Below are 27,649 nucleotides of genomic sequence, written 5' to 3' on the forward strand. Positions count from 1 at the left end.
CTCAGAAGTGCTGGGCTGTGAACTGCCAAGCCCAGTGGGGCTGGGATTGTGAACTGCCAAGCCCGGAGGTGCTAGAGCTCAGCCCTGCCAAGCCCTGTCACAAATTAAGCACTGGTCAGAACCCAGTGGAGTAGGATGGACCCGGATATCCCTACCCTCATCCCGTGCTTGCCACTAGGCATTACAGCTGGGGATCATTGATATAGACTGTTCTGCCCTGCCCAGAGGGCTGGAGCCCCAGACTGCTATTGTCTGCCTCAGCCAGGAGGCTAAGGGTTATAAACTTGCCCCGCATGGAGGGCTGGGGCCAAAGGTACACCAGGTGAACAAGGGTGGTACTGAGGACTTTTTGTCACCTGATGGCGATGAAAGAAGGGGTAGGTCAGTGGGCCATGTCTGATACAATGTTGTGACATGCAAAAGGGACAATCCCTTTTTCAACAGTGCCCTGTGACAGCCCCTGAGAGCAACTGGGCGTTGGGGGGCAGGGGGAGGTAGCAGAGATTTGCAACAGTGTGTGTGTTTGCATGTGTGTGTGTGAGCATGTGTGTTGTGTGTGCATGCAGCATGTATATGCGTGTGTGTACATGTATGAGTGGAGTGTATGTGTATACATGCTGGGTGTATGTATGTGTGTGCATGTATCCGTGTGTGCTGTGTGTGCACATACAAATGTGTGTGTGTGTGTGCATGTTGTGTGCATGCATGAGCATGTGTGCGTGCGAGCAGTGAGTGCTCATTCCAACATCTGTTTCCTGGGAGGGGGCAGAGGCGGGGGTGGAGCTGGGGAGAGGGACAGAGTGGGGAGGGAGGAGAGGGCGTTCCCTGGAGTTTCTTGGCTGTGCTCTCATGCTGTTGGTAGCCCCATGCAAACAGCCCTGCTCCTGAGCTGGTGACGCACGGTGAGTCTCCCCGTCCACCTGTTTTGGGAGGGGCCCAGAGATTTGCGGGAGGAGGGGCAAGAGCAGAGGAGGGGGATGCTGGTTGTGCAGGGGTCAGGTAGGCTGTGTCCCTCTGGCACTGCTGTCCCCCTGCCATCTGCTGCCCCATTGCTTGACACCCTCCACCCCAGATCTCGCAAGTGCCCAGCCAGGCACCTGGGGGACAACATAGGGAAGGGTGGATGGGGGAGGGGCAAGGGTGTGGGGGGCTTTGAAAATACTTAGCTGGTGACGTGGCTCAGGCTGTGTCTACACTACAGACCTTCCCGCGGCACAGCTATATCGCAGCAGCTGCGCCATGTAACGTCTCCCACGTAGCCACTGTATGCCCATGGGAAAGAGTCTTCTGCCAGCCTAATTAAACCAACGCCAATGAGCAGCAGTAGCTATGTCCCGCCGACACAGCACTGTCCACACCGGCGCTTTTACTGGTGAAACGTATGTCAGTCGGGGTGTGTTTTTATCACACCCCTGAGTGACAAAGTTTTACGGACAAAAGTGCTAGTGTAGAGATAGTCTAAGAGAAAACAGATGCATTGTGAGTGATGTAGGGGGAGGGGTGGGTGGCTCTGGCTGCTGCTAAGGATGAGTGACTCAGACACTGGGGGGAGGGCATGGGGCGCAAAGGGGGGAGAGATGGGAAGGCGTTACTGTTCAGGAGGTTCCCAGATAATCTGGGGATGGGGGACAGAGAGAGGGAGAGAGGAGAATTGAAAGAAAGAAAGAAAGAAAGAAAGAAAGAAAGAAAGAAAGAAAGAAAGAAAGAAAGAAAGAAAGAAAGGGGTGTGCATGGGATAGATAGATTAGATAGGGTGTAAGCAGATAGATTGATAGAGTATCTGCAGATAGACAGATGGGGAGCATGCAGATAGTTTGATAGAGGGGTGTATGCAGATAGATATATTGTATGTGGATGGATGGATGGATGAATGGACTATAAGATGGATAGAAAGCTGGCTAGATTGTTGGGCTCAATGGGTAGTGATCAATGGCTCCATGTCTAGTTGGCAGCCAGTATCAAGCGGAGTACCCCAAGGATCAGTCCTCAGACCGGTTTTGTTCAATATCTTCATTAATGATCTGGAGGATGGCGTGGACTGCACCCTCAGCAAGTCTGCAGATGACACTAAACTGGGAGGAGAGGTAGATATGCTGGAGGGTAGGGATAGGATACAGAGGGCCCTAGACAAATTAGAGGATTGGGCCAAAAGAAATCTGATGAGGTTCACAAGGACAAGTGCAGAGTCCTGCACTTAGGACGGAAGAATCCCATGCACCACTACAGATAAGGGATCGAATGACTTGGCAGCAGTTCTGCAGAAAAGGACCTAGGGGTTACAGTAGACGAGAAGCTGGATATGAGTCAACAGTGTGCCCTTGTTGCCAAGAAGGCCAATGGCATTTTGGGATGTATAAGTAGGGGCATTGCCAGCAGATCGAGGGACGTGATCGTTCCCCTCTATTCGACATTGGTGAGGCCTCATCTGAAGTACTGTGTCCAGTTTTGGGCCCCACACTACAAGAAGGATGTGAAAAAATTGGAAAGCGTCCAGCGGAGGGCAACAAAAATGATTAGGGGACTGGAACACATGACTTATGAGGAGAGGTTGAGGGAACTGGGATTGTTTAGTCTGCGGAAGAGAAGAATGAGGGGTGATTTGATAGCTGCTTTCAGCTACCTGAAAGGGGGTTCCAAAGAGGATGGATCTAGACTGTTCTCAGTGGTAGCCGATGACAGAACGAGGAGTAATGGTCTCAAGTTGCAGTGGGGGAGGTCTGGGTTGGATATTAGGAAAAACTTTTTCACTAGGAGGGTGGTGAAGCACTGGAATGCATTATCTAGGGAGGTGGTAGAATCTCCTTCCTTTGAGGTTTTTAAGATCAGGCTTGACAAAGCCCTGGCTGGGATGATTTAGTTGGGGATTGGTCCTGCTTTGAGCAGGGGGTTGGACTAGATGACCTCCTGAGGTCCCTTCCAACCCTGATATTCTATGATTCTATGGCTGGATGGATGGATAGATGGGGTGTTGCGGATGGATGGATAGATGGAGGGGTATGTATGGAGTTGGTAGATGATCAGGTAAGTGGGAGAGACACCAAGGGAGGGCTGGGTTGCAGGTGGAGCAGGGCAGCCAGGCCACTGGCCATGGTCAGTGCCTTGGTGCCACCACCCTTCCAGCGTCCACCCCTGTTACGCTCGCTGACCCTGTGCCCCAGCCAGGGAAGATGGGGACAGGGTAGTTGGTAGTGTCCCTGCCTTATATGTGGGATCTCAGACTCCCTGGGAAGTGGGGAGGATGCCCCTGGGTTTGTGTTTGTCTAGCTCGGAGCATGTGCAAGGGCAGAGAGCAGTGATGCCTAGTGACATGCATAGGGAGTTGGGGGCTGGCAGCCAGCTGGTCCCGACACTGCCATTCCTCCCCCAGGGCAATGCACGTTGTGTCACTTGGGCTGTGTCAGGCTGGAAGGCTGCTCCTTGCAGGGAAAGCTGGGGGCTGCGAGTTGGGTGGGCATTTGCCCTGGGGAAAAGCAGGGCCCCTGGTGGTGACAGCAAGCGAAGAATCCCAGGTGCACATGGTGCACAGAGGTCGGGTAACACAAGTGACATGGCACATGTATGCTGCACGGGTTGGTGTCAGGCACTCTACGTGGCTGCTGTGTTACACACATATAGATTCCAAAGCCAGACGTGAACGTTGTGATCATCTAGCCTGACCTCCTGGATAACACAGGCCAGAGACCTGCCCCCAAATCATTAGAAACCGGCCCCCCTTGATTGCAAAATTGTCAGTGTTGGATCTATCTATCTATCTCCACACACTTTGCACAGCTGTTGGGTCACACACAGGCTGTGCAGTTGTCATGTTACACATGTGTGTGACATTGCACATACACATTTCATAGGGTTGTGTTGCACATACTGCAAGGGGGCATGACACACACACTGCCTGGTTGTCATGTCACACACATCCATGTGACATGTTGCACACACACTGCACGGCAGTTGTGTTACACACATGCTACATAGGGTCTCATTGCACACGTGTGACACCTCACACACACACTGCATGTCAGTCGTATTGCACACATGACATCTCACATGCTGCACGGCAGTCATGTCTGACACATGTGACACCTGACAGACACTGCATGGCAGTTGTATGACACACACATGACACCACACACCCACTGCATGGCAGTTGTATCACACACATGTGTGACATCTCACAAAGGCTGCATGGCAGTTGTGTCACACATATGCATGCCAACTCACACAGGGTGCATGAGGGTCAGGGCTGAGGGGGATCTGGCCTTCGCTCCAGGGTATGTAGCCTGGAATGAGACAGCCCCTGGTTGTGCCTGAGTTTCGGGGAGTTGGGGAGCAGGCACATACCATGGGGATGGGGCTCCATGCATGGGGGAGGGGGGAGCGCCTGGCGAGTGGCATGTGGCGCTGCCATAGAAATGCAGATGATTATTTATAACATTTCCCACCGCCCACAGCTGAGAGGAACAGGCTTCAGTACAGCAACGTGCCATTAATGAGTCACCCGTGCACCCCCAGTCGAGAGGCCAGAGCTGGGGAAGGCTGTCACCTAGGGGCTGGGATATCTATCTATCTATCTCTCTATCTATCTATCTATCTATCTACCTAAAGAATACACCTGCCTCTTCCTTCCCGCTGGTGTATATACTGTGGTCAGACAGTGTGATAATGACCATCATATGAAGGGCGGGAGATAGATGGGAAGAAAGATGAAGTGTATGGGGCTGGATGGATAGACAGAGGGTGAGTAGGGGACAGGTGCAGTGTGTGGGGTTGGCAGGTGCGGATGGAATACACGAACAGAAGGGTGGAAGGCTAGTGGGTGCATATGTGATAGATAAAGGGCGAGGCGAAGGGTGGGTGCATAGCAGGGAATCCTGTGACCCCTCTCCCTGGCACTATGGAAGCACATTCCAGCCCCGCCCTGCTCCTGGTCCCTTTACACAGCCCAGGGGCTCTGCTGCCACTAACAGCTGGTTTCCAGACGGGCTCTGTCCTCATGGTGCTGGCGATTGCAGTGTTCGTGCCACGTGGCTACATCACATGAGCCCAAGCGGGGATGACAAACTGCACTGTGTGGGCGGCCCTGCCTGGATTCCCACCAGCCTCCTGGTCACAGCCCTGCAGACAGATCCCCTGTGACTGGGGCTGAGGGAAATGCTCAGAGTAAACGATTCAGTGGGAACAATTTGTTGGGCTCTACGGGCATCTGCCACTTGGCTGCTGTTTCTATTTCAATAGCACCCAGAGATCAGAGCCCCATTGTGCCAGGTGCTGCACAGACACAGTGAGAGACAGGCCCTGCACCAAGTGAGATCTGGGCCCCTTTGCACCAGGAACTGCCCAGACACACAGCAAGAGACAGGCCCTGCCCTAGCTGAGATCAGGGCCCTGTTGTGCCAGGCACTGCACAGACACAGTGAGAGTCAGGCCCTGCCCCAAAGAGCTCACATTCCAATTAGACAAGGCAGATGGGGAAACAGAGGCACAGAGCAGGGCAGTGACTTGCCCACAGGCAGAGACTTGACCCAGTAGAGGTAGGACTAGAACCCAATCTCCTGAGCGGCAGGCTAGTGATTTAGACCCTGGGCCATTCTGCCTCTGGCCCCCCAGCTTTGTCTCTATAATCCCACCAGGGTCCTGGAGTGCTGAGTCCAGGTCACCCTGCCAAGGGGCTCCAGGGAGCTGGTCCCCTGGGGATGCCATAAATCACTGCCCGTGGCCCTGCCCCTGAGTGCCCCCTGTGTCCTTCCTAGCTCAGCATTAAAATCCTCCTGACAGGATTGTCCTTGCCAGTACCCAAGGTGTTGGCTCCCGCGCTCGGCCAGCACCGGCCAGGCCCTAATCGTCCCCAGAGCACAGCCTGCCCAGGGTGAAGAGCTGATTCTCGGCACTGGGGGGCAGGGAGTAACCCGACTGGCTCCGCCTCAGCCTGGGCACAGTGCCAGAGCCCCCAACATAGTCCAGGCTGGGCAAAGAGGCACAGAGAGAAGGAGTGGGAGGAGCATGGGAGACGGAGGGGGAGGCTTTTGTTGGTTCCCTGATCCATATCCCTCATTTTCCCCACCGCCACATTCATTTGCACTGAGCTCAGCACGTGTCCCCTACTGATCCCCCATGTTGCCGGCACCCAGTGCCCAGAGGCAAAACAACAGCAGGGGTTCGTTGCCCGGTATGCGTCACCCAATAAACACAACAGGGTGGAGAAGCATAAAAGTTTATTTGGAATTCCAAAGGTACAGGGAGAGATATCTCAAATCCTGCACATCAGAGCAGGTCATTACACACACTTTTATATTCCTTAATGCTACTGCACTACACATCAGCCAATCAAAGCTTTGCACAAATACTCTGCCTTCCTTATATGGGTTAAACAATGTTTATTTCCTGCAACCTCTAACAAGCATTCCTAGCAAATTAAACAACCAGCACATCCTGTCTGGCCTTGTAGCTGTCTCTCCTGTTATCTTTAACTTGGCGTCAGCAAACCTTACACTATGAGGCATTATCTACAACTGCAACATTGTTTTAAGAGCAAAAGAGCTTACTCAAACCAGCCAGGCCTGAGTTCTATTAAGGGGGGTTGACAAGAAGCCCTTAGGCCTACAGCAGGGAGACTTCCTCGACCCTTATGGCCTTCTATCCCCTCGACTTAACTAGTGGCCATGCCCTGGGGTCTCCAACACCCATCCGCCCCTGGCTCTGTGCAGGTGGCAGCTAATACAGACGTCTCCGCTGGGGAAGTGAAACTCGCTCTGACCCTGCAGGCCTCCCACTAAGTCGGGGGAGCTCTGGGATGGGGGACTGGGAGAAACCCAAATGGTTCAGTAGAGGGCACACTCTCCTCAGAGTCAGTGCAGACCTGAGCGCTAGGGGGCGCTGTGCTTCAGGGAGCAGGGCAGGGGCTCACGAGGGGGAGCTGTCCCTGCACAGTCAGTGCTGACACCAGTGCCCCAGTGTGATGCTAGGGGGCGCTGTGCTGCAGGGAGCGGGACAGAGGATCAGTAGGGGGTGCTGTCCTCACACAGTCAGTGCTAATCCCAATGCTACCAAGGTCTCTTGAACTTTCCAAGGGCATGGAGGATCCAGTGGCATTTTTCACAAGACCTCCCCCCATGCGCTGGCCTGTTTCCCAGAGGGTTAATTCCAGTTTGCCACACTCAATTTCCCTGTGGTTCCAGCTGGATACATCTTTTGTTCCTTACTTTTGCCTCTAGCAGTCTCCATTACTTCGCTGTTTAGCCCCCCTGCCATCTTTTTGGATTGGGGGGGTGGGTTTTGTCTGAGCCTCTAGGATGGTGTTTGTAAGTATCTACATGCTGCTTGCAGGTGTTTTACCCTTGGCACTACTCTTTTTAATTTCCATCTAACTACCATCCTCATTTTTGTCGTTCCCCTTTGTAAAGTTAAGTATGAGTGTGGTGGGTTTTTTGGTATTTCCTCCCCTACATGGCTGCAAAATTTAACCACATTGTGGCCACTATTACCAAGTGGTTCAGCTGTATTCACCCCGAGGTCAGATTCTGTGTGCCACTGAGGACTAAATCAAGAATCCTCTTTCCCCTTGTGGGTTCCAGAACTAGCTGCTCCAAGAAGCTGCCATTTATGGTGTCTATAAACTTTATCTCTGCATCCTGTCTTGGGTGACATGTACCCAGTCAATATGGGGAAAGTTGAAATCCCCATTATTATTGGGTTTTCTGTTATTTTAGCCTCCCTGATGTCCCTGAGCATTTCACAGTCATATGTTCGGTAATATATCCCTATTGCTGTACTTTCAGTGTTCAAGCATGGAGTTTCTATCCATAGAGTTTCCATAGAACTGTTTGAGTAGTTTAAGATTTTTACTTTATTTGACTTGTTGCTTTCTTTCCCATACAGTGCCACTCCCCCACCAGCACGCCCTGCTCTCTCATACCCTCCTACCTGGTATTTGTGTCCCATGGATTATCCTCATTCCATCAAATTTCTGTGCTGCCTGTTATATCAGGTGGGGGATACTGGCACTAATGCCAGGCACTCAGGTTCATCCAGCTTAGTATTTAGATGTCTAGCATCTGTGTATAAGCACTTGTGCATGTTGTCTATATGCAGTTGCTTACATCCATGTGTTGTGTTTAAACGGGATGCTTACATTTGACTGTTCCTCACCTGTACTTTACCAACGTCTTTCCTAGCCCACATATTAGGATATAGGTTTCCCCCGAGGCAGCTGCATCTCAGTGTTGGATGGGGGAACCCTGTATGAACATCTGATCCCCCCCTTCCCCAGAAGCAGCTACATCTCAGCACTGGGCATGGGCTCTCTCTGCAAACTGTTGACCTCCTGGAGTGTCTCTTTGTGGTTCCAGGCTCAGAAAGGGACCCTCCCAGGAGCAGAAGGGAAGCAGACAGGGTGCCATGGAGGAGCAGGGCGCAGGGCTGGCCAAGCGGCTGGGCACACTGCTCTCGGGCCTGCTGGAATGCATTTGCTTTGCCGGCATCATCTTTGGCTGGGCCTCGTTGGTTTATGTGCTCAAGGACATGCACTACTTCGAGGAGCTGTGTGTGCCGGCGGCTAATGGCACGGGCAATGGCACGCAGGGCCCAGGTACGGCAGGGGGCAGCACTAGAGTGACAGGGGTGAGCGCTGCAGGGGAGTGGGCAGTGCTGGAGGGGGATGGGGCAGCAAAGCAGGGGCCGGGGGGATAGGGGGATGTCTCCATCTCAGGTGCTGCACCGGGGCCAGAAGGCTGATGAGGATATGCAAATAATGCAACACCCTTATTTGCATATTCAGGACTATGCATTGTCTCATTTGCATATCCCTAAATTAAGGTTCCTTCCTTTTCTGGTTCCCAACCTTGAGCTCCCCTCTGGCCCAGTGCCACCCATTTCCCCTAGACACCCTCTTGGGCCATGGGTGTGGCGGAGGAGAGGGCATGTGAGGGGCCATGAGTGAATGGTGTGAGGGAGGGTATCGGGCGTGGGGGCCGTGTGGATGGGATGGGATGGGGGTGTCAGGGCAGGGGGTCCGTGTCTGGGGGTGAATCCATGTTAGGGTCCTGTAGGGGTGTTGGGATCCAGGTAGGGGGGTGTGTGTGGGGGGGGTGTCAGAGTCCATGAGGGGCATGTGGGAGCTGTGGGGATGGGTTGGTCAGTTCAGTGTCTCAGGCCATGCTCTCCCCAGACTGCCGGGCACAGGACGAGCAGCTGTCACTCATCTTCACTGTCGGCTCCTTCATGAACAACTTCATGACCTTCCCCACCGGCTACATCTTTGACCGCTTTGGCACTGTGCCAGCCCGCTTGCTGGCCATGTGAGTGTGGGGGAGGGGGGCCCAGGGATCCACCCCGTGGGATACTCCCACTGGGCTGCTGCACCACCCCCACTGCGACCCTTACCCCCCTCCACTAGGACCTTCTTTGGGTCCCACCCCACCCCACTGGGACCCTCCTCTTGGATCCCTCCCCATGAACTGAATCCCCTCTGGAACCCCTCCCCTAGGATCCCTGGGGACCCGGGGGTGGGGGATGGGGCGCTCTCCCCCCTGGAGCCAGGCCTCATCTCCATGAGTCTGGCTAGTGTGCGTGTGTGGGATAAACCCCATGGAGTCGGGGGGAGGAGAGAAGGTTCCCCAGGACAGGATCCCCATCCCTCCCCACTCTTTCTTTCTTTGGTTGTTTCTCTTCCTCGCTCTCCCCACAATGCTGTGAAAATCAGGGACCACGCCCAGCCCAGGTTATCCAGTGAGCCCATCTGCCTCCCGCCCAGCACGGCCCTGCCTGGGCCCACAGATCAGTGCCTGTAGCAGCCAGCCTCACAGACCATGCCCCCCAGCACAGCCCCCCTCCACACTTTCACAGGGTCAGCCCCCCCAGCACAGGCCCCTCCCCACAGCTGGGACCCGATGTTTGCCAGCTGTCCCTTGCCCTTAGGGCTCCAGGGAACCTGCAGCTCATTTGTTTCTCCTTGGCTGAGTTAGTATCTGTTAACTAGCCAGGGACTAAGTCAGCAGGTCCTGTATGCGACTAGGCCCAGGGGCACTGGTGCAGCTGGCTCTGGGCTAACTCCCCTGCACCCCAGAGCATGGCCAGCAGGCTATTGCTAAGGTTCAACAAGTGCCCGGAAGGAAGTGCTCACTGCTTGCTTACCCACAAGCTGTTCCCTCACCCGTCCACACTGCAGAGCTGGGGCTGCTGCTTCTGGGGCTCTGCTGGGAGCTCTGCAGCTCCAGTCCCTCCCGCTCAGCTGAGCTCCCTCACCAGGATGCTGTGGGCCAGCCCCAGAGCCCATGGCAGTCAAAGCAAAGGCCTGCTGCCTGGGCTGGGGAGGAGGCTCCGGCTATGAGGTGGGGGGTACTGGCACTAACTGGACCCACTGGCCTCCAGGCAAAAGGCTCCAGGTGCCACCTGCCCCCACTAGGGCTCATCCACTCCCCCTGTGCTTGGCAGGGTTCAGCCAGCCCCCTCCTAGGGATCCAAGCCCTGCCACAGGGCTAAGGTTAGCCACCCACTGCCTGGGCCTCTGACATATGCCTTTGCCCTCCCGAGGTCTTGATCCGCGCCCGAGAGGTGAAAGAATGCAGGCAGCTACCTGTCTATCCATCTCTCTATTGACATACACCCCATCCATCCATCCATCAACATCCCCTCCATCAATCGATTGATTGATCTGCATCCATCGACATACCCTCCATCAATCCATCGACATGCCCTCCATTGATCGATCAATCTACATACACCCCATCCATCCATCCATCCATCCACCAACATACACCCCATCCATCCATCCATCCATCCATCCATCCATCCATCCATCCATCCATCTGTTAGGGGCATATTCCTTCACCCGCTCACTTCCCTGGTCCTTCTCGCATGAACAGAGCGCCACAATACCCGAAGTCCAAAGGTGCAAACAATTTGATGTTTATTGGGGTAAACTTCCATCAAGAAATGATTCCAATTTCCTTCCTTAGTGTCCCCATTCCCAGCTCTGACACCACAGAACCTTGCCTGTGTCCCTGTTCCCATTCCCCCTTTAGCAAAACATGATTCCAATTTCCTCCCCCTTAGCAAAACATGATTCCAGTTCCCCCACCCCCATTCCCATTCCCCCTCTTTCTTCCTGATTGCAGACTATATAGTAAAACTTGAGTTCTGCTTAGCTATAGCTTAACCAATCATTTTACTGAAATTTAACAAACCAATTCTAACATATTGTAACATGATTATTTAACCAATTATATCCCACCACCTTAATTAGTTTACACCCAGAAAAATGAATAATACAGCAGACAGAAACAATCACAGAACCAGACAGAGATTATGCAGACAAACAATAGGGAAATGGGGACTACAGTGATAGAACAACAAAGAAATGAGGAAAAAGAAAATGAGTACTTGTGGCACCTTAGAGACTAACAAATTTATTTGAGCTGCTCAAATCAATTTGTTAGTCTCTAAGGTGCCACAAGTACTCCTTTTCTTTTTGCGGATACAGACTAACACGGCTGCTACTCTGAAAGAAATGAGGATTTCACATCCCAGCTATTGATAAGTGAGTTCTTGCCAGACAGGATGCTATCAAACTAAGTTTCCTTTTACATAGAATCATAGAATATCAGGGTTGGAAGGGACCTCAGGAGGTCATCTAGTCCAACCCCCTGCTCAAAGCAGGACCGATCCCTGACTAAATCATCCCAGCCAGGGCTTTGTCAAGCCTGACCTTAAAAACTTCTAGGGAAGGAGATTCCACCACCTCCCTAGGTAACGCATTCCAGTGTTTCACCACCCTCGTAGTGAAAAAGGTTTTCCTTATATCCAACCTAAATCTCCCCCACTGCAACTTGAGACCATTACTCCTTGTTCTGTCATCTGCTACCACTGAGAACAGTCTAGAACCATCCTCTTTGGAACCCCCTTTCAGGTAGTTGAAAGCAGCTATTAACTCACCCCTCATTCTTCTCTTCTGAAGACTAAACATCCCCAGTTCCCTCAGCCTCTCCTCATAAGTCATGTGTTCCAGTCCCCTAATCATTTTAGTTGCCCTCCACTGGACTCTTTCCAAATTTTCCACATCCTTCTTGTAGTGTGGGGCCCAAAACTGGACACAGTACTCCAGATGAGGCCTCACCAATGTCAAATAGAGGGGAACGATCACGTCCCTCGATCTGCTGGCAATGCCCCTACTTATACATCCCAAAATGCCATTGGCCTTCTTGGCAACAAGGGCACACTGTTGACTCATATCCAACTTCTCGTCCACTGTAACCCCTAGGTCCTTTTCTGCAGAACTGCTGCCGAGCCATTCGGTCCCTTATCTGTAGCGGTGCATTGGATTCTTCCGTCCTAACTGCAGGACTCTGCACTTGTCCTTGTTGAACCTCATCAGATTTCTTTTGGCCCAATCCTCCAATTTGTCTAGGGCCCTCTGTATCCTATCCCTACCCTCCAGCGTATCTACCACTCCTCCCAGTTTAGTGTCATCTGCAAACTTGCTGAGGGTGCAATCCACACCATCCTCCAGATCATTTATGAAGATATTGAACAAAACTGGCCCCAGGACCGACCCCTGGGACACTCCACTTGATACCGGCTGCCAACTAGACACGGAGCCATTGATCACTACCCGTTGAGCCCGACAATCTAGCCAGCTTTCTATCCACCTTATAGTCCATTCATCCAGCCCATACTTCTTTAACTTGCTGGCAAGAATTCTGTGGGAGACCGTGTCAAAAGCTTTGCTAAAGTCAAGGAACAACATGTCCACCGCTTTCCCCTCATCCACAGAGCCAGTTATCTCGTCATAGAAGGCAATTAGATTAGTCAGGCATGACTTGCCCTTGGTGAATCCATGCTGACTGTTCCTGATCACTTTCCTCTCCTCCAAGTGCTTCAGAATTGATTCCTTGAGGACCTGCTCCATAATTTTTCCAGGGACTGAGGTGAGGCTGACTGGCCTGTAGTTCCCAGGATCCTCCTTCTTCCCTTTTTTAAAAGTGCCTTCTAGGCACTTCCCTTTCTCTGGAGGTGATAGGCACGATCAGGACAGGATTGTATTCCCAACAGCCCAATAGCACCTTATTTCAGTGTGACTGGTTTGGAATGTGAGGATGTGACCGTTTGCTTCCCAGCTTAAGGCTGCCTCTGCGTCTTAGCCAAAGGCCTTAGCCTAAGAACAGGGCCTCAGACTGTCACAGTGAGAAAAGGCCTTATACAGTCAGACATTGATTTTGATTCTTTCTTTTATACCTCTATAACTAGCTAAATGATAAACATATACCTACATTCTTAAAGTATAGGCCTTTGCAGACAGGCCTGAATATCTATGTCCTAACACCATCCATCCATCCATCCACATACACCTCATCCATCCATCCACCAACATACACTCCATCCATCCATCCATCCATCCATCCATCCATCCATCCATCCACATACACCCAATCCATCCATCTATCCATCCATCTATTGACATACACCCCACCCACCCAATCCATCCATCTATTGACATACACCCCCACATCCATCCATCCATCCATCCATCCATCCATCCATCTATCCATCCATCCCATACGTCCCTCCACTCACATACACCCCATCCATCCATCTATCCATCCATCTACATACACCCAATCCATCCATCTATCCATCCATCCACATACACCCAATCCATCCATCTATCCATCCATCTATTGACATACACCCCACCCACCCAATCCATCCATCTATTGACATACACTCCATCCATCCATCCATCCATCCATCCATCCATCGACATAGCCTCCACTGATTGATCGATCTACATACACCCCATCCATCCATCCATCCATCTATCCATCCATCCATCCATCCATCCCATACATCCCTCCACTCACATACACCCCATCCATCCATCTATCCATCCATCTATCCATCCATCTACATACACCCAATCCATCCATCCATCCATCCATCCATCTGTCTACAAGCACCCCATCCATCTAGCCATCTATCTATCCCATTCAGGAAGGGCACTAACTGAGGGCAGGTCTGCCCAGGTATATTAACCAGTCAGGCTGTACCATTCCTGGCTGTCCTGAGACCAGGGTAACTCCCTGGGGGACCGGGTTCTTCACTCCTTAGAGCAGTGCAGTACTGGGGTCAGTCTCCCAGGTGCAGACAAGCTGACTGGCCTGAGCCCCAGTGTCCAGGGCCATGCTGTGACCATTTGTGCCCCAGCTGCCAACACCCACCAATAGCCCCCTGACCCCAACCCAGCTCTGCCCCAGCCACCACGTAGTGTCACCTGTTCCGTCCCTTCCGCCAGCGTGCCTTGTTGTGCGCAGCCAACCGGCTCTTATTGCTCCCAGCATCCCCTGGGGTACAACCAGTGTTTGCAGCTTCCGGCCTGCGGCTCCTGGCTCACTTGGGCCCCCCTCCCAGCCCTGTCTCCTGCCCTCCACTGCCTTGACTGTGGGGTTAAATCCTGCCTCTGTCCCCCATCCTTCCCTGCCCCCCACCCCCACCATCACCCCTTCCCTGTCCTCCTTCTTCCTTCCACTCCCTCTCCCTGCCCCCCTTGCACCCCAGGTGTCTAGCTCCCCCACTGTCTACTCCACCACTGCCTTCAGCTAGCCCCTCCCTTACTCCCCCCATCCCATCAGAGCTGTGATGGGAGCTGCAGCCTCCTCATGTGGGACAGGAGCCATAGTGGGGAGGGGGTGTCCTCTGCCCCACACCCCCAGTCGCTCCCCCAGCATAGCCCTGTATATGTGTGTTTCAGATCCCTCTACACCAGCGGCACGCTGCTTATTGCCTTCTCCACAGCAGGTGAGGCCTCTGCATGTGGGGCGCAATGGGGCAGGGTACTTCCTGATGACCTGAGCTGGGGTTGGGGCACCAAGCACCCTCATGGCAGCACTGGGGGGACCCAGCCCTTCAGTGTAGGAGCACCCCCACTGGGCCAGTAACTCTGTCTCCGCTTGTGATTGGGCTCTGGGCGTAGCTCTGCCTCCTGCTGGGCAGAGAGAGCCAGTCCTGAGCCACCGTCACTTGGAGTCCCCTCTGGGCGAGTGTGGCTGGGCACCTACCTCTGTGTCTGTGTGTGTGACACTCGCTGGGGCTTGTTACAAGGCCTGACAGATGTGTCTGTGTCTGTGACACTAGCTGGGGCTTGTTATGAGGCCCAACAGGGTGTGTGTGTGTGTGTGTGTGTGAGACACTCGCTGGGGCTTGTTATGAGGTCTGACAGCGTGTGTGTGTGTGACATTTGCTAGGGCTTGTTACGAGGCCCGACAGGGTCTGTGTATGTGTGACACTCACTCTGCCTTGTTATGAAGCCCAATTTTGTGTGTGTGACACTCGCTGGGGCTTGTTAGGAGGCCTACTTTTGTGTGTGTGCATGTGTGTGTTACGCTGCATCTTGTTATGAGACCTGACTCTGTGTGTGTGTGTACATTCACTGGGGTTTGTTGAGGCCAGATGGGTGTGTGTGTGCTACACTCGCAAGGAATTGTTATATCTCATGATTGTGCATGTGTGTGTGTGTTACACTCACTGGGGCTTGTTAAAAAGCCCGATAGTGTATGTCCCTGTGTGTGTGTTGCACTTGCTGTCTGTGTGCATGCCTGGTGCCTTGGTGTGTGCGGTGTATGGTGCGTGTCTGTGGTGTGCAGCTCCCTGACATGTGGTGCTTGTGTGTCCCCCGCAGCCACTGCGCTGATCCTCTTCCCGGCTATGTGTCTGCTCTCCATCGGTGGGATCCTCCTCATCCTCACCAACATGCAGGTCTGACCCTCCCACCCCCCTCCGTCTGGGCTCCCCCGGGGGTGCCAGCCATGGGGTGGGGGCTGCCCCAAGCAATGGCTGAGTGATTTTTAGCTGGGCACTGAGGAAGGGGCCTACTGAGGGGGGGGGGTTTGCTGCCTCCTGTTGGTCCCCCTGGGGAGAGCAAGGCTGGATTGATGAGATTGCAGGCCCAGGGCTAATGGTTTTTGGAGGCAATCAACAAGTCCTGTACATGACTGAATAAGGGCTGGGATGGAACATGCCCCCACCCCGATCTGGGCAAGGTTCAGGAGCTCCTCTGGCCTCAAGCACTACCGGATCGGCCCAGCTGCAGAGCCTGAGGCAGCAAGGTTAAAAGGGGAGCTTGGCACAGACGGGGCGGCAGCCAGGAGGAAAGGTAGCCTTCTCTTGCTACAGACCGGAGAGAGGGAACAGCTGACAAGCTTCGGCCGCCCACATGGACTTGTAGACACTCTCTCTAACTACATGGAGAGAGGAGGACCTGGCTGCTGGGAAGCTGAGGAGGGTACCTAGGGCTGAGCAGTGCTGGGCAAGGGCAGAGGGAGCTGGGGAGCTCCAGCCTAGCAGAGCTGCAGGCCGAGGTAAAGGCCCACGAAAGGGTACTAAGGCTGCAGAGGAGTAGCCCAGACCTAGACAGAGGCAGCTGGTCCGACCCCCCGGCCCTTGCCGATGATGAGTGTACAGACTGCAGTCTGCCCCAGAGAGCGGGGGCTAGACAATGACTGACAGTAGCCACTGAGGCAAGGAAGGGAATTGGGGTTGGGAGTTCCCCCAGGGAGAGGAGACCCAGACTGAGGGGGTACTGCCAGGGGGCAGAACCCTAAGCTAGAAGGGCACCGGGGTCTGGAACGGGCACAGTGCCAGCGGCAGGTGAGACACCGACCGGCGGAGGGCGCTCCTGGCTGAAATGAGCTAATTCCCTGGACAACCAACAGGAGGCACCACAGCAGTGAGTTGTTGCCCCGGGTCCAGCCAGCCGGACCGCCATATATTAATCAGATCTTTATAAGGAGCCTATGAGACTGAACGTCCCCTGAAGTGGGAGACCCCCACAGCGGAGAACCCAGGAAAGCTGGAGTACGGTTCCGAAGTGGGGAGAGAACTTTGGAAAAGGAGGGGACACTGAGATGGCCCCAGAGAAAGGCCCACCTGGTCATGACACAGAAAGAGAAGCAAAGATGCTGAGCAGGGTACATACGCCTGGATAAACATAGAACAATGCGAGTCAAATGAAAGGCTGAACGTTTCAACTGGCATCTTGCAAGCTTTAAGTGCTGCAAAATTCAGCGACTGTACCCTCAAATGGCAGTGTGCGAAATGCATCCCGTTCAGCTGCCACCATAGCAAGAGCTCTGGGCTTTGCTTCTGCCATCGTTGGCAGACGACATTTTTGTATTCATAGAATCATAGAATATCAGGGTTGGAAGGGACTTCAGGAGGTCATCTAGTCCAACCCCCTGCTCAAAGCAGGACCAATCCCCAATTTTTGCCCCCAATCCCTAAATGGCCCCCTCAAGGATTGAACTCACAACCCTGGGTTTAGCAGGCCAATGCTCAAACCACTGAGCTATCTCTCCCCCCGAGCTTTGAGTATTAAGGCAAGCTTTGAGAACGCTCGCTCTGCTCCGCAGCTGGCCATGGGCACAGCCCAATACAGCCTCAACATGATGCAAACAGTCAGGAAGACGTTACTCAGGCCTTGGTCGTGCAAAAATGTGATGATTTCAGGAGCATACTCATCTGCATCACAGTATCTTATAAATGCTGAAAATTGATCCATTTCGGGGACAAGCTGAGGCTCTAAATCATTTGGGTAAGCGTTGAGTAGTGCTGGCATGCATGACAGTTCAGCATAACGTTCACTTCTTCTTTTCAGTTCCCAACTTAGCTGGTGGAGGAGAGGAGAACAGCACTCAACTTCCGATTTCCTCCTTCCTCACTTTGCCATCTGGAAGTATTTGGGTTACAGAACATTTGTGGTTTGCATGTAGGACTCATCACCTTCACTTCCCAATTCTTTTCGCTTGCATCTCAAAATAGTCAAACTGAGATCGGAAGCTTGTGGTGAATTCTTGCAAGGAAGGCAGCAAATGAACAGCAATGACAAGACCCAGGCCTGGCTTTTGAATCCTTAGGCTAATTTTGTCCAGCCTTTCTAATATCCCATTCCATAGGGCACTCATAAGGTGCAGGTGGTTGCGCTTTCCTTTGAGTTTCACTTTTTTCCTCGGCATTGTCCATTGTTCTTTGAAACAATGTTGAATGTCCTCACGGTTCACTACAATTGCTTTACAAGATTCAGCCTGACAGGACCAGCTTGTATCTGGCAGGGTTTTCAGGATAAGGAGAGTTACTTGGTTACTCTTGGTCAGCTTCTTGCACAGATGCTGCCATCGCCTGGGTGATGCTGCAAAACAAAAACATTTTAGTTTCTGAACAAAACAGAGAAAGTTTATGGCTTTCATGCATGCATCAATGCTACACGTTCCAGCTACGTTCAGAGATGAGCTGTGTGTGGCACGTACCCAGCTAGTGGGCTTAATCTTTTGATCTGAGCTTGAAGACCTTCATACTTTCCAGACCCGTAACTTGCATTATCGTTGGATTGACCTCTGCAGTTTTCAATAGCAGTGTTGTTTGTGTCCAATAAAGGGTCCGCGGGCTGGAAGAGCGACTTTGTTGTGTGGCTTTTGATGGGTATAAACCCAACGAGACACACAGTGCCAGATATGAGCAAGCCATATCGGAAAATGACAGATAGCAGGAGTTGTACCTGTGATCAAAGAGTAGTATTTCGCCTCTTTGACTTCACTTACAATGAATTCCAAAACCTTACATCCCATTGGCTCAATGAACTCATCACAGATTGTTTTCAACAAGTAGGATGTTTCCATTGTGTTTAACTCACTCACGTAGACACAGATCATATTCGGGCAATAGCTTCAAGAATATCTCGATAATTTCCATTTTCAGGAGAGCCGATAATGTCCCTCCTTCCTCTAAATGCTAAACCACATTCAGCAAGAAGCTCAATTGTCACAACAAGCCTTAAAACTTCCCTCCAGGATGCAGTTCAAAAAGAGAGCTGACCTTCCTCCACACACTGCGTGCAAAACTCCTCCATTATCAAAGGCCATTTATCCAGATCTTTGTTTATCTTAATGGCCACTTTATCCTCCTTATCACGACTCGTCTCTCCACCTTCTGTTCAGACAGGTGGAAGGAAAAGTGGGTCTTCTCTTTCATCGTGACATTTGTCCTGGATTTCAGGAATGCTTGCCTTTTCTTTTGCCCTCTCCTGAGGGAAGAAGTTCAAAGCCATAGCTTCACTGTGATTATCATTTTTGGAGTAATCTGACCTGGTATCTTTGGAAGGTGATTTAGAAGCCGTACTAGCAGAGAAATAGTTTGTACATTTGGGTAGCTTGCTTAGTGTTTTCGCTTTCTAACTTTAGCGTTCCTTCTCGAACGTGACATCCCGTTGAAGGGAGGTTCAAACAATACTAATAAAGCACTGTGCAGTACTACCATTAGCAGCCGGAAAACGGCGATTAGTGCCACCAATTCACACCCCTGTCTCCAGCAACTGAAAGTCTCTGAAAAAAATTAATTACACTTGAAGTGTGAAAGCTTCAGAAACGGGGACAAAATCAGTGTCAGCAGGGGCCACAAATGATTGTTTTGTTCTTTTTTTGTGTTAGCATGAATCCAATCAAAATCCCACTTATATATAGTATATAGAATCAGAGCCCCCCGCAGAAAAGCAGAGAGCTGGGGGTGAGGGCATCCTCATGGGAGCAGATGCCCCCAGCTCCAGCTGCCCTGCCAGAACAGCTGCCAGTTGAGTAATGGAGGCAGAGAACAGGCCCTCCTTCAGCCTGGCTCCCCAGAGACCCCAGCCCACATAGCACCCCCAGCCTGGCTCCCTGGGAGATCTCCAACCCCACAGTGCCCCCCTCAGACCAACTCCGCAGGGACACCATACCCCATAGTGCCACTCCCACATCCCAGCCTCCTGGGGGAACCCTGACCCTGCAGGAGCCCGCAGCCCAGCTCCCTAGGCACCCCAGGCCACATGGTGCCACCCTCCCCCATCCAGCTCCCTGTGGGTCCCAGACCCCACAGTGCTCAATCAGCCCCCATCCCATGGTCCCTGTGGCCTGGCAGGACTGGGGTGCCCTTGGGGTGGTGTTGATTGGGTGTGGGGGTGTATCGTTCCTTCAGGTGGGGAACCTGTTTGGGAAGCACCGCTCAACCATCATCACCCTTTACAATGGGGCCTTCGACTCGTCCTCCGCCGTCTTCCTAGTGGTCAAGGTGAGCCCCTGGGCCCTAGCTCCTGGGATGGGGGAAGAGGAGGTGGCTGGAGGAAAGAACAATAGGGAGGGTGGGAGGAGTGGGTCAGAACACCTCCTGGAAACCCCAGCCTGAGTGTCACAATATCAGATAATGTCTCCTCTGTCATCAGTCTGGATCTGGCAGGTCCCGGGTCCCACCAGTGATGGAGTTAGCCAGCAACTGGAGGGTTGGGATCCCCCCGGAGGGAGAGGGTTGAGCCCTTGGGAATGTAGGAAGTGCTCTGGGATCCCCCCAGACACCCTAGGAATGCAAGGTGTGTTCTGGGATCCCCCGGAGGAAAAGAGCTGAGCCCTGGAGAATGCAGGGAGTGTTCTGGGGTCCCCCGGAAGGAGATGCCTGAGTCCCAGGGAACGTGGGATGTATTCTGAGAGCCCCCAGAGGGAGAGGCCTGAGCACCTGGGAACGTGGGATGTGCTCTGGGATCCCCCCAGAGACTCTGGGAATGCGGGGCCTGCTCTGGGATTCCCCAGAGGGAGACAGCTGACCAGGGGGAATGCTGGGTGTGTTCTGGGGTTCCTCTCAAAACCCTTGACCTGGTAGCGCTGGGGTGAGTTTCATGTTGGCTGGCCCAGCGACAAGAGGCAGCTGCTAGAGTTAAGCTTGCAGCTCTCACATTGTCTAAGCACTGTTTTGTCTTAGCGCTCACGTGCCAACTTGGATTGTATCAAAATTAGCTCTGCTGCATGGGGGCTGAGGGCAAGGTTAAATGTACACGTTTGGGGTCCATTAAGCAAGGAGTTCCCTAGATACAGCCACCTCCTAAACCTTGTGACATGCAAATGTTCAGGTTCTTATCACCCTTCCTGCACACCCCCTGGGGTTTGCACTGTGTTCTTGTTCCCCCAGACTGGCCTCACCTGTGCAGGATTGAGCTCAGCCAGCGCCCAGCCCCAGCTGCCCCTCTGAGGGAGCAACATTGGGCTGCAAGTCAGCTCTAGTCCAGCAAGGGTACCAGAGAAAACCACTGGTGTGTGTAGCAGGACTGGGGCTGTCCGTAGCCAGGAGAGTAGAAAGACAGTGTGTCCCAGTGGAGAGAGCACAGAGCTGGACCTCAGGACACCTGGCTTCTATCTCCTGCTCTGACCTTGGGCTAGTCCCACCCCCTCTCTGTGCCTCAGTGTCCCCTCCTGCCTTTTGTCCATGTAGATGGCGTTGGCTCACCGAGGCAGGAACTGTCTCCTTCTGGATTACAGGTTTCAGAGTAGCAGCCGTGTTAGTCTGTATTCGCAAAAAGAAAAGGAGTACTTGTGGCACCTTAGAGACTAACAAATTTATTTGAGCATAAGCTTTCGCGAGCTACACTGAATGCATCCGATGAAGTGAGCTGTAGCTCACGACAGCTTATACTCAAATAAATTTGTTAGTCTCTAAGGTGCCACAAGTCCTCCTTTTCTTTCTGGATTACAGTACCTAGTGCAGGGTGGCTCTGATCTCCATAGAGGCCTTGAGGTGCTCTGCCCCTGGTGGTGCATTTTTAGTGTGCTAGGTGCCCCCCACCAGGCCAGGTGGCCCCTATGCCTCCGAGTCTTCAGGTTCCAGTACCCCATTTCTCTCTGCTGCAAGTGTAGCTGGGATCAGCTTCCTGAGAGAGGCTTTACTGGCTTAGGGTGCCCTGCACCCCTTGCACATCTGCAGCCACCCCAGGCAGCCGTTTTGAAGCCAGGTGCAGCACATTGTCCACTGACTGCCTCCTGTGCACCCCCTCGTGGTCAGAGGTGCCTCTGCGGCAACCCACCCCTGCGGTCTCCTTCACAGGGCGCCCTATGCCAACAACTTCACGCAGGCCAGAGGAAAATTGAAACACTTCCCACCCAATTTCTTCAGTCCCTTGGTACACTCCAGCCCACCAGGCCCCTTAGCTAGGGGGTTCCCGGCCCTCGTTCCCAGAGTTGGGCCGCTTCTCCTCGGGAGCCAGTCTTGCTGCTTCAAGCCAGCCACAGTGTCTCAGATTTGTGTCTCTGGCTCAGCCTGAGCATCTCCTCTCTGTCACCCCCGCATGCTGGGAGCCGCGGAAGCCCTGCTTCCTCCCAGATGGGGCCCATTTGGTAAGGGGCTGGCTTAGCCCCAGTTCTCCAGCCCATGGGCAAGCCACTTCATGACACTAGAGCACGTAGAGTAGCTCCTGGAACACAGCTCAGATCAGGTCCCCGTTGAACAAGGTGCTGCACAGACACACAGGGAGAGACAGGCCCTGCCCCAGCTGAGGATCAGGGCCCTGTGGGGCTGGACACTGCACAGATCCTAGCTGCGGAGATTCCCACTGCTTCCATGTTCTTTCCCTTGGCTTGGGCTGTGAGTTGTTCCTCTCCCCCCTACCCTTCTCCAGGCCATGCGCTGCCATGGGATTTACACGCTGCGTGGGAACAACCGACTTGAGGTGTCTCCGCAGCGAGGGCTGGCTGAGAGAAATAATCCTGTGATGATCTTCCAGCCCTGTGCTGAAATGTATGAAGGGCACCTGAGCCACTCAGGGGCAGACAGGTGCTGGGCTGTTGGGATGAGGGCAGGACGAAGTGTGGATGTGGTTAAACAACGGGTCTGGAAATCAGGCCATGTGGGAGCTATTCCTGCCCTTGTCACTGACTCAGGGGGCAGGTTGAGTCACTTCCCCTCCCCATACCTCAGTTTCCCCTTATCTGTTTAGACTGAGTTTTTCAAGGCACGGGATGTCCCTTGCTATGTGTCTGTGCAGGGCCTAGCACAATGGGGGCCCTGATCTCAGTGGGGGTCTGTGCAGGGCCTGGCACAATGGGGGCCCCAATCCTGGCTGCAGCCTCTGGGAGGCACCCTAAGAACAATACAAGTCACTGAGTCTAGGTTGGCCCCGTATGCACCCGCTGACAACTTCCTCTGCCCCCAGCTGATGTACGAGCAAGGCCTGACCCTGCGAGACATGTTCCTCTTCCTCTCGGCCTGCAGTGCCTGGCACCTGACCCGCACCTTCTTCCTGATGCCTAGGTGGCACATCCCCTACCCGCTGCCCCCAGGATACACATACGGGTGAGTCACCCTCCACCCCTACCATCTGCCCCCCATGGGTCCCTCCATCCCCTGTCTGCCTCCTGTGGGCCCCTCTGCCTCCCCTGGGTCCCTCCATCCACCCCCCCCCACCTCCCCTGGGTCCCTCTGCCCCCCATGGGTCCCTCCATTCCCCATCTGCCTCCTGTGGGCCCCTCTGCTCCCCATGGGCCCCATCACCCCTCATCTGCCTCCAATAGGTGTCTTTGCGCTGTCCATCCCCCATCTGTGTCCCATGCGCCTCTTTGTCCCCACATCTGCCTCCCCCAAGCCCCTCCACCCCCCCATCTGCCTGTTGTGGACCTCTCTGTCCCCCATTTGGGCTCTGTGCCCCCCAATCTGCTTCCCATGGATGCCTCCATCGCAGTCTGTCTTGTAACTCCACTGCACACTTGCTGCCCTCTCTCAGGGAATGGGCTCTGCTGGGTGAATGGGGCTCAGTCCTGGCAGCACCAGTGCTGAACCCCTGGGAGCGATTCTCCCCTGGCCCCCAGGCCATGCTGCCTCGGGGCTGCTCCCATGCTGCAGGTGAGCACTGGTGGGTGCTGGGGAGCCTCGGCTCTTGCATGGGGGTCGCTGGTCCTAGTGGTGGGCCTGGGTGGGTGCCGTCTCTGCCCATGCCCTGGGCTGTGGCGGGCAGTGACTGGCTTGCTGTGCCCACAGGCTGAGGTGCCAGAGGCAGGGGTGCTCGTACCATACCCATGAGGAGCAGCGGCCAGGCCTGGGTGATGGAGCCCACGAGCCCAGCAACCCATGCTCGGAGGTGGGCCCAGGAGGTGCTGATGCCGGCAAAGCCATCATGGGCAAAGGTAGGGTTGGAGAAGTCCCCACCACCACCACAAATTCCTCCTCTGCCTCCTGGGGCCCCACCCAAGAAATGCCCCCAAAATCCCCTCTGCCCCTGCAGCACCCATGGCCTCCAGTGAGCCCCCCACGGATCCACAGGTCTGGTGCTCTGGGACAGTCCCTGGAGGACCGCCCCCTTTAGGCTCTCACTCTGTCACTGGGGTAAGCCATTGCCTCTGGGGCCCAAACCTCAGAGACTCCAGCACCCCTGCTTCATGCCGTGAGCTCCCTTCAGTGACTCCGTCTGAGATGGGTGCAAGGAGAGCCTTGTGCCCCCAAAGGGAGCAGGGCAGCCCCCCCAGCCTCTGCAGTGACTAGCCAGTGCTGCGACATCTGGAGAGAACGGAAAGGTAAAACAGGGGCCAGTTTGGGCAGCCCTGAGCCCTCTGACCCTGCTTTTGGCCCAGTTCAGGGGACACTCCAGCTCCCAACAGCCCACATTTAACACCCCCCCCGCCCCGCCCTTAACCTCCACCTCAGCCCTTTGTTCTTGTTCCCGGGCAGCCACAGCCCAGATGCAAGCGTCTTTCTGGGCTCCCTGGGGTCGTCCCTCTCCTAGGCAGGCACCTCTGACCACAGGAGCCCGCAGGGGAGGTTGGGGGATGGTTTGTGGAGGATCCCAGGATGGACAGCCACCACCACCTGGGCTGGGGTGGGGTGAACCAGCAGGGCCGGGAGCTGATCCCTACTCTCCCTCCTCATTCTCTTTCCAGCCTTCACAGCCTCAGGTCACTTGCTCCCCTCAGGCCCCCTGCAGCGTCCCTGTCTTTTTGGATCGCCTAGGCACGGGCCCCCACTCTGAAACTACACCCCCTCTGGGTGCAGGCTCCCCCTCCCCCACCCCACCTCCAGATCTAGGGCTAATACTGAGTGCACTGTGTCCATCCCCAGGAGAGTCGGGGGCCGGGCCAGGCCACGGAGAGCTCCCTGCCATGTCTTTCCGGGCCTGTGTCTTCTCCAAGCTCTTCTTCTGGCACCTCATGTGGCTGTCGGTGATGCAGCTGCGGCACTACCTCTTCATCGGCACCCTCAACCCCATGCTGGAGCACCTGGCCGCCCGTGACACCACGCTAGGTACGGGGCACCTGGCCTACCACAGCCGGGGTACAGGGGAGGGGAGAACAGAACAATGGAGCAGGCAGAGGGGGAAGAAAGATGGTCTAGGGAAGGACGGGGGAATGGAGCAGGTGGGGATGGAGAGAGATGGTCGAGGGAAGGTCAGAGGGAATGAAGAAGGCGGGGCTGGAGAGAGATGGTCGAGGGAAAGACGGGGGAATGGAGCAGGTGGGGATGGAGAGAGATGATAGAGGGAAGGATGGAAAGATGATTGAGGGAAAGATTGGGTAATGGAGCAGGCAAGGATGGAGAGAGATGATCGAGGGAAGGTCAGAGGGAATGGAGCAGACAGGGATGGAGAGAGATGATGGAGGGAACCAGGGAGGAAATAGAACAGGTGGGATGAAGAGAGATTTTGTAGGTAAGATTGGGTAGGCAGCGATGTCTCTGAGCTGGGCAGTTCTGCCCCCTGCTGTCTGATGAATGCATTGTACTTATTGGTATGGATGGAGTGAGGAGAACTGAAGGGGAGAATGGGGTAGGCTTCAGAGGAGGGGAGGGAGGCTGGAACAAGTACAAACCTTGGCCCTTCCTGCCCAGTGTCTCGAGTGACCTGATGAGCTTGGTACTATTGTCACACATGGGAAACTGAGGCAGGCGGAGGGGCAGTTGCTTAGCCAAGGTCACCCAGGGCTGGGTGCGGGACCCAGGAGTGCCTGGCCAATGCAGGCCATCCTCCCGTCCAGTGGATCAGGAAGTGAGCAGAGCATGCGGGGTGGAGTCTCAAGCATTATGTCTTGCTGCCTGTCTCTGTTCCCAGTGAGCACCTACACCAATGCCTTCGCCTTCACCCAGCTCTGTGGGGTCCTGTGCGCCCCTTGGAACGGGCTCATCTTAGACCGGCACAAACGTGGGAAGAGCAAGGATGGCAGTGCCAAAGGTAATCACCCCATCCATCACCAGCTGCTGGACCCAGCTCTGCCCACTGCTGCTCCTCCCGGTGCTGCGAGCTTCCCCGCAGCCAGTGCCCATCCGGGATCCCGGTGCTGCGAGCTTCCCCGCAGCCAGTGCCCCATGCCTTTCCCTTGCCTCTTGCCAGTGTGTCTCCTGTCTCTCAGGTGGCTCAGACTCCCTGGCGGACCTGCACTCCTGCGTCCTGTCGCTGGCAGTGACGGTGCTGCAGTGCGTGGCCTTCTCGGTGTGTGCCTCCGTGCCAGTGCTGCCAGTGCAGTACGCCACCTTCATCCTGCAGGTGCTGAGCCGCTCCTTCCTGTACGGGGGCAATGCCGCCTTCCTGGCCATCGCGTGAGTCACCTGGGGGGCACAGGCTGGGGGAGGGAAGATCCTAGACATGGAGGGGGCAGAAAGGGGCAGGGGTGCAGAGCTGGGGTGGAGGAAAGGAAATGGAGGGGAGGGATGGCAGGGCACAGAGATGCCCAGCCATTGGCAGTGGGGCAGGGTACACCTCTGGCCTGTCTCACAGCAATGCCCCCCACATCTGTAACACCCTCCTCCCCTACCGCCCCCCCCGGGTCGGCTCTCCACAGGTTCCCACTGGACCATTTTGGGAAGCTATATGGGCTGGTGATGGGCATGTCAGCTGTGGTGTCACTCCTTCAGTACCCCTGCTTCGCACTCATCAAGGGACCACTCAGCGATGACCCCTTCTATGTGAGTGTCCTGTCCCATCTGGAACCTGGGGAGCTTCATTGACACCCTGCAGTCAGAGACAGGGAGTGCCCCGTCGGGGCTTGGGGAACTTTATCGACACCCTGCAGTGAGAGACGGGGAATGCCCTGTCTGGGGCCTGGGGAACTTTATCGACACCCTGCAGTGAGAGACAGGGGGTGCCCCGTCTGGGGCTTGGGGAACTTTATCGACACCCTGCAGTGAGAGACAGGGGGTGCCCCATACAGGACCTGGGGAACTTTATTGACACCCCACTTCTGTGTTGTTCAGAACCTGATTTTCCCATCCAGGTGAACGTTGGCCTCATCATCATCATCCTCCTGGCCTTCATCAGCCCACTGGTGGTGCTGCGGGAGTACCAGCACCGGGAGAGGGAGCAGAAAAAGCAACACGTTGACTCACACCCGCTGACCCTGGCCAAGGCTGGTGTGGAGTCATCCAACAGACCCCCCACCCCCAGCAGGAATCTTCAAGGGCTCCTCCCGACCAAAAGGGAATGAGGAAAGGGAATTAGGAGTGCAGCTGAGCCCCAGCCAGTCCCCAGCTGTGTCCCTCCAGCCCAGCATTGTCACCATCCGCTCCAGCCATACATTCGCTCCTCTCCAGCGGCAGGGTGGGGGGTCACGATGGGTTATTTTTACAGATACTTGATTTTCTAGGTTTTTGTATAGCCTGGTTGGTATAAATCCAGCCTTTCCCTCTCCCTGCTCCCAGGGTGTGTGGCGGAGGGAGGGGTGATGGGAGGTGTATTCTAGTTCCCCTTATTGGCAGGGTGTATTTCAATCCCGCCTATTTCCTTCTCTTTTATTACAGAGATTTATTTCTGTGCTTCTTTGTAAAAGCGAGGGAGCAGGACACCTCAGCACCTTCCTCCCTGAAATCACATAAATGCTAACGAGGAACTAATCCAGATCTGCATTTA

General features: G+C 54.4%; 1 protein-coding gene across 1 annotated transcript; it reads left to right on the top strand.

Annotated features, from left to right (window-relative positions):
• Positions 1 to 830: 830 nt before the first annotated feature.
• SLC43A3 (solute carrier family 43 member 3) lies at positions 831 to 27,289 on the top strand. The gene is made up of 13 exons (XM_074954544.1): positions 831 to 902; positions 8,340 to 8,578; positions 9,158 to 9,287; positions 14,735 to 14,781; positions 15,662 to 15,738; positions 19,984 to 20,076; positions 22,979 to 23,118; positions 23,800 to 23,945; positions 24,874 to 25,056; positions 25,859 to 25,978; positions 26,157 to 26,343; positions 26,586 to 26,709; positions 27,018 to 27,289. The coding sequence occupies exons 2-13, from the start codon at positions 8,389 to 8,391 to the stop codon at positions 27,225 to 27,227; spliced, it is 1,647 nt and encodes a 548-aa protein (XP_074810645.1). The 5' UTR covers positions 831 to 902; positions 8,340 to 8,388; the 3' UTR covers positions 27,228 to 27,289.
• Positions 27,290 to 27,649: the final 360 nt, after the last annotated feature.

This window comes from Natator depressus, chromosome 6 (assembly GCF_965152275.1).
Source record: "Natator depressus isolate rNatDep1 chromosome 6, rNatDep2.hap1, whole genome shotgun sequence".
In the NCBI taxonomy this organism is placed as follows: domain Eukaryota; kingdom Metazoa; phylum Chordata; order Testudines; family Cheloniidae; genus Natator; species Natator depressus.

Coding starts and splice junctions, on each gene's coding strand:
- SLC43A3 (XM_074954544.1), top strand. CDS start 8,389: ATGGAGGAGCAGGGCGCAGGGCTGGCCAAGCGGCTGGGCACACTGCTC. Junction 8,579..9,157: donor CAATGGCACGCAGGGCCCAG/GTACGGCAGGGG, acceptor TGCTCTCCCCAG/ACTGCCGGGCACAGGACGAG. Junction 26,710..27,017: donor TCAGCGATGACCCCTTCTAT/GTGAGTGTCCTG, acceptor TTTCCCATCCAG/GTGAACGTTGGCCTCATCAT.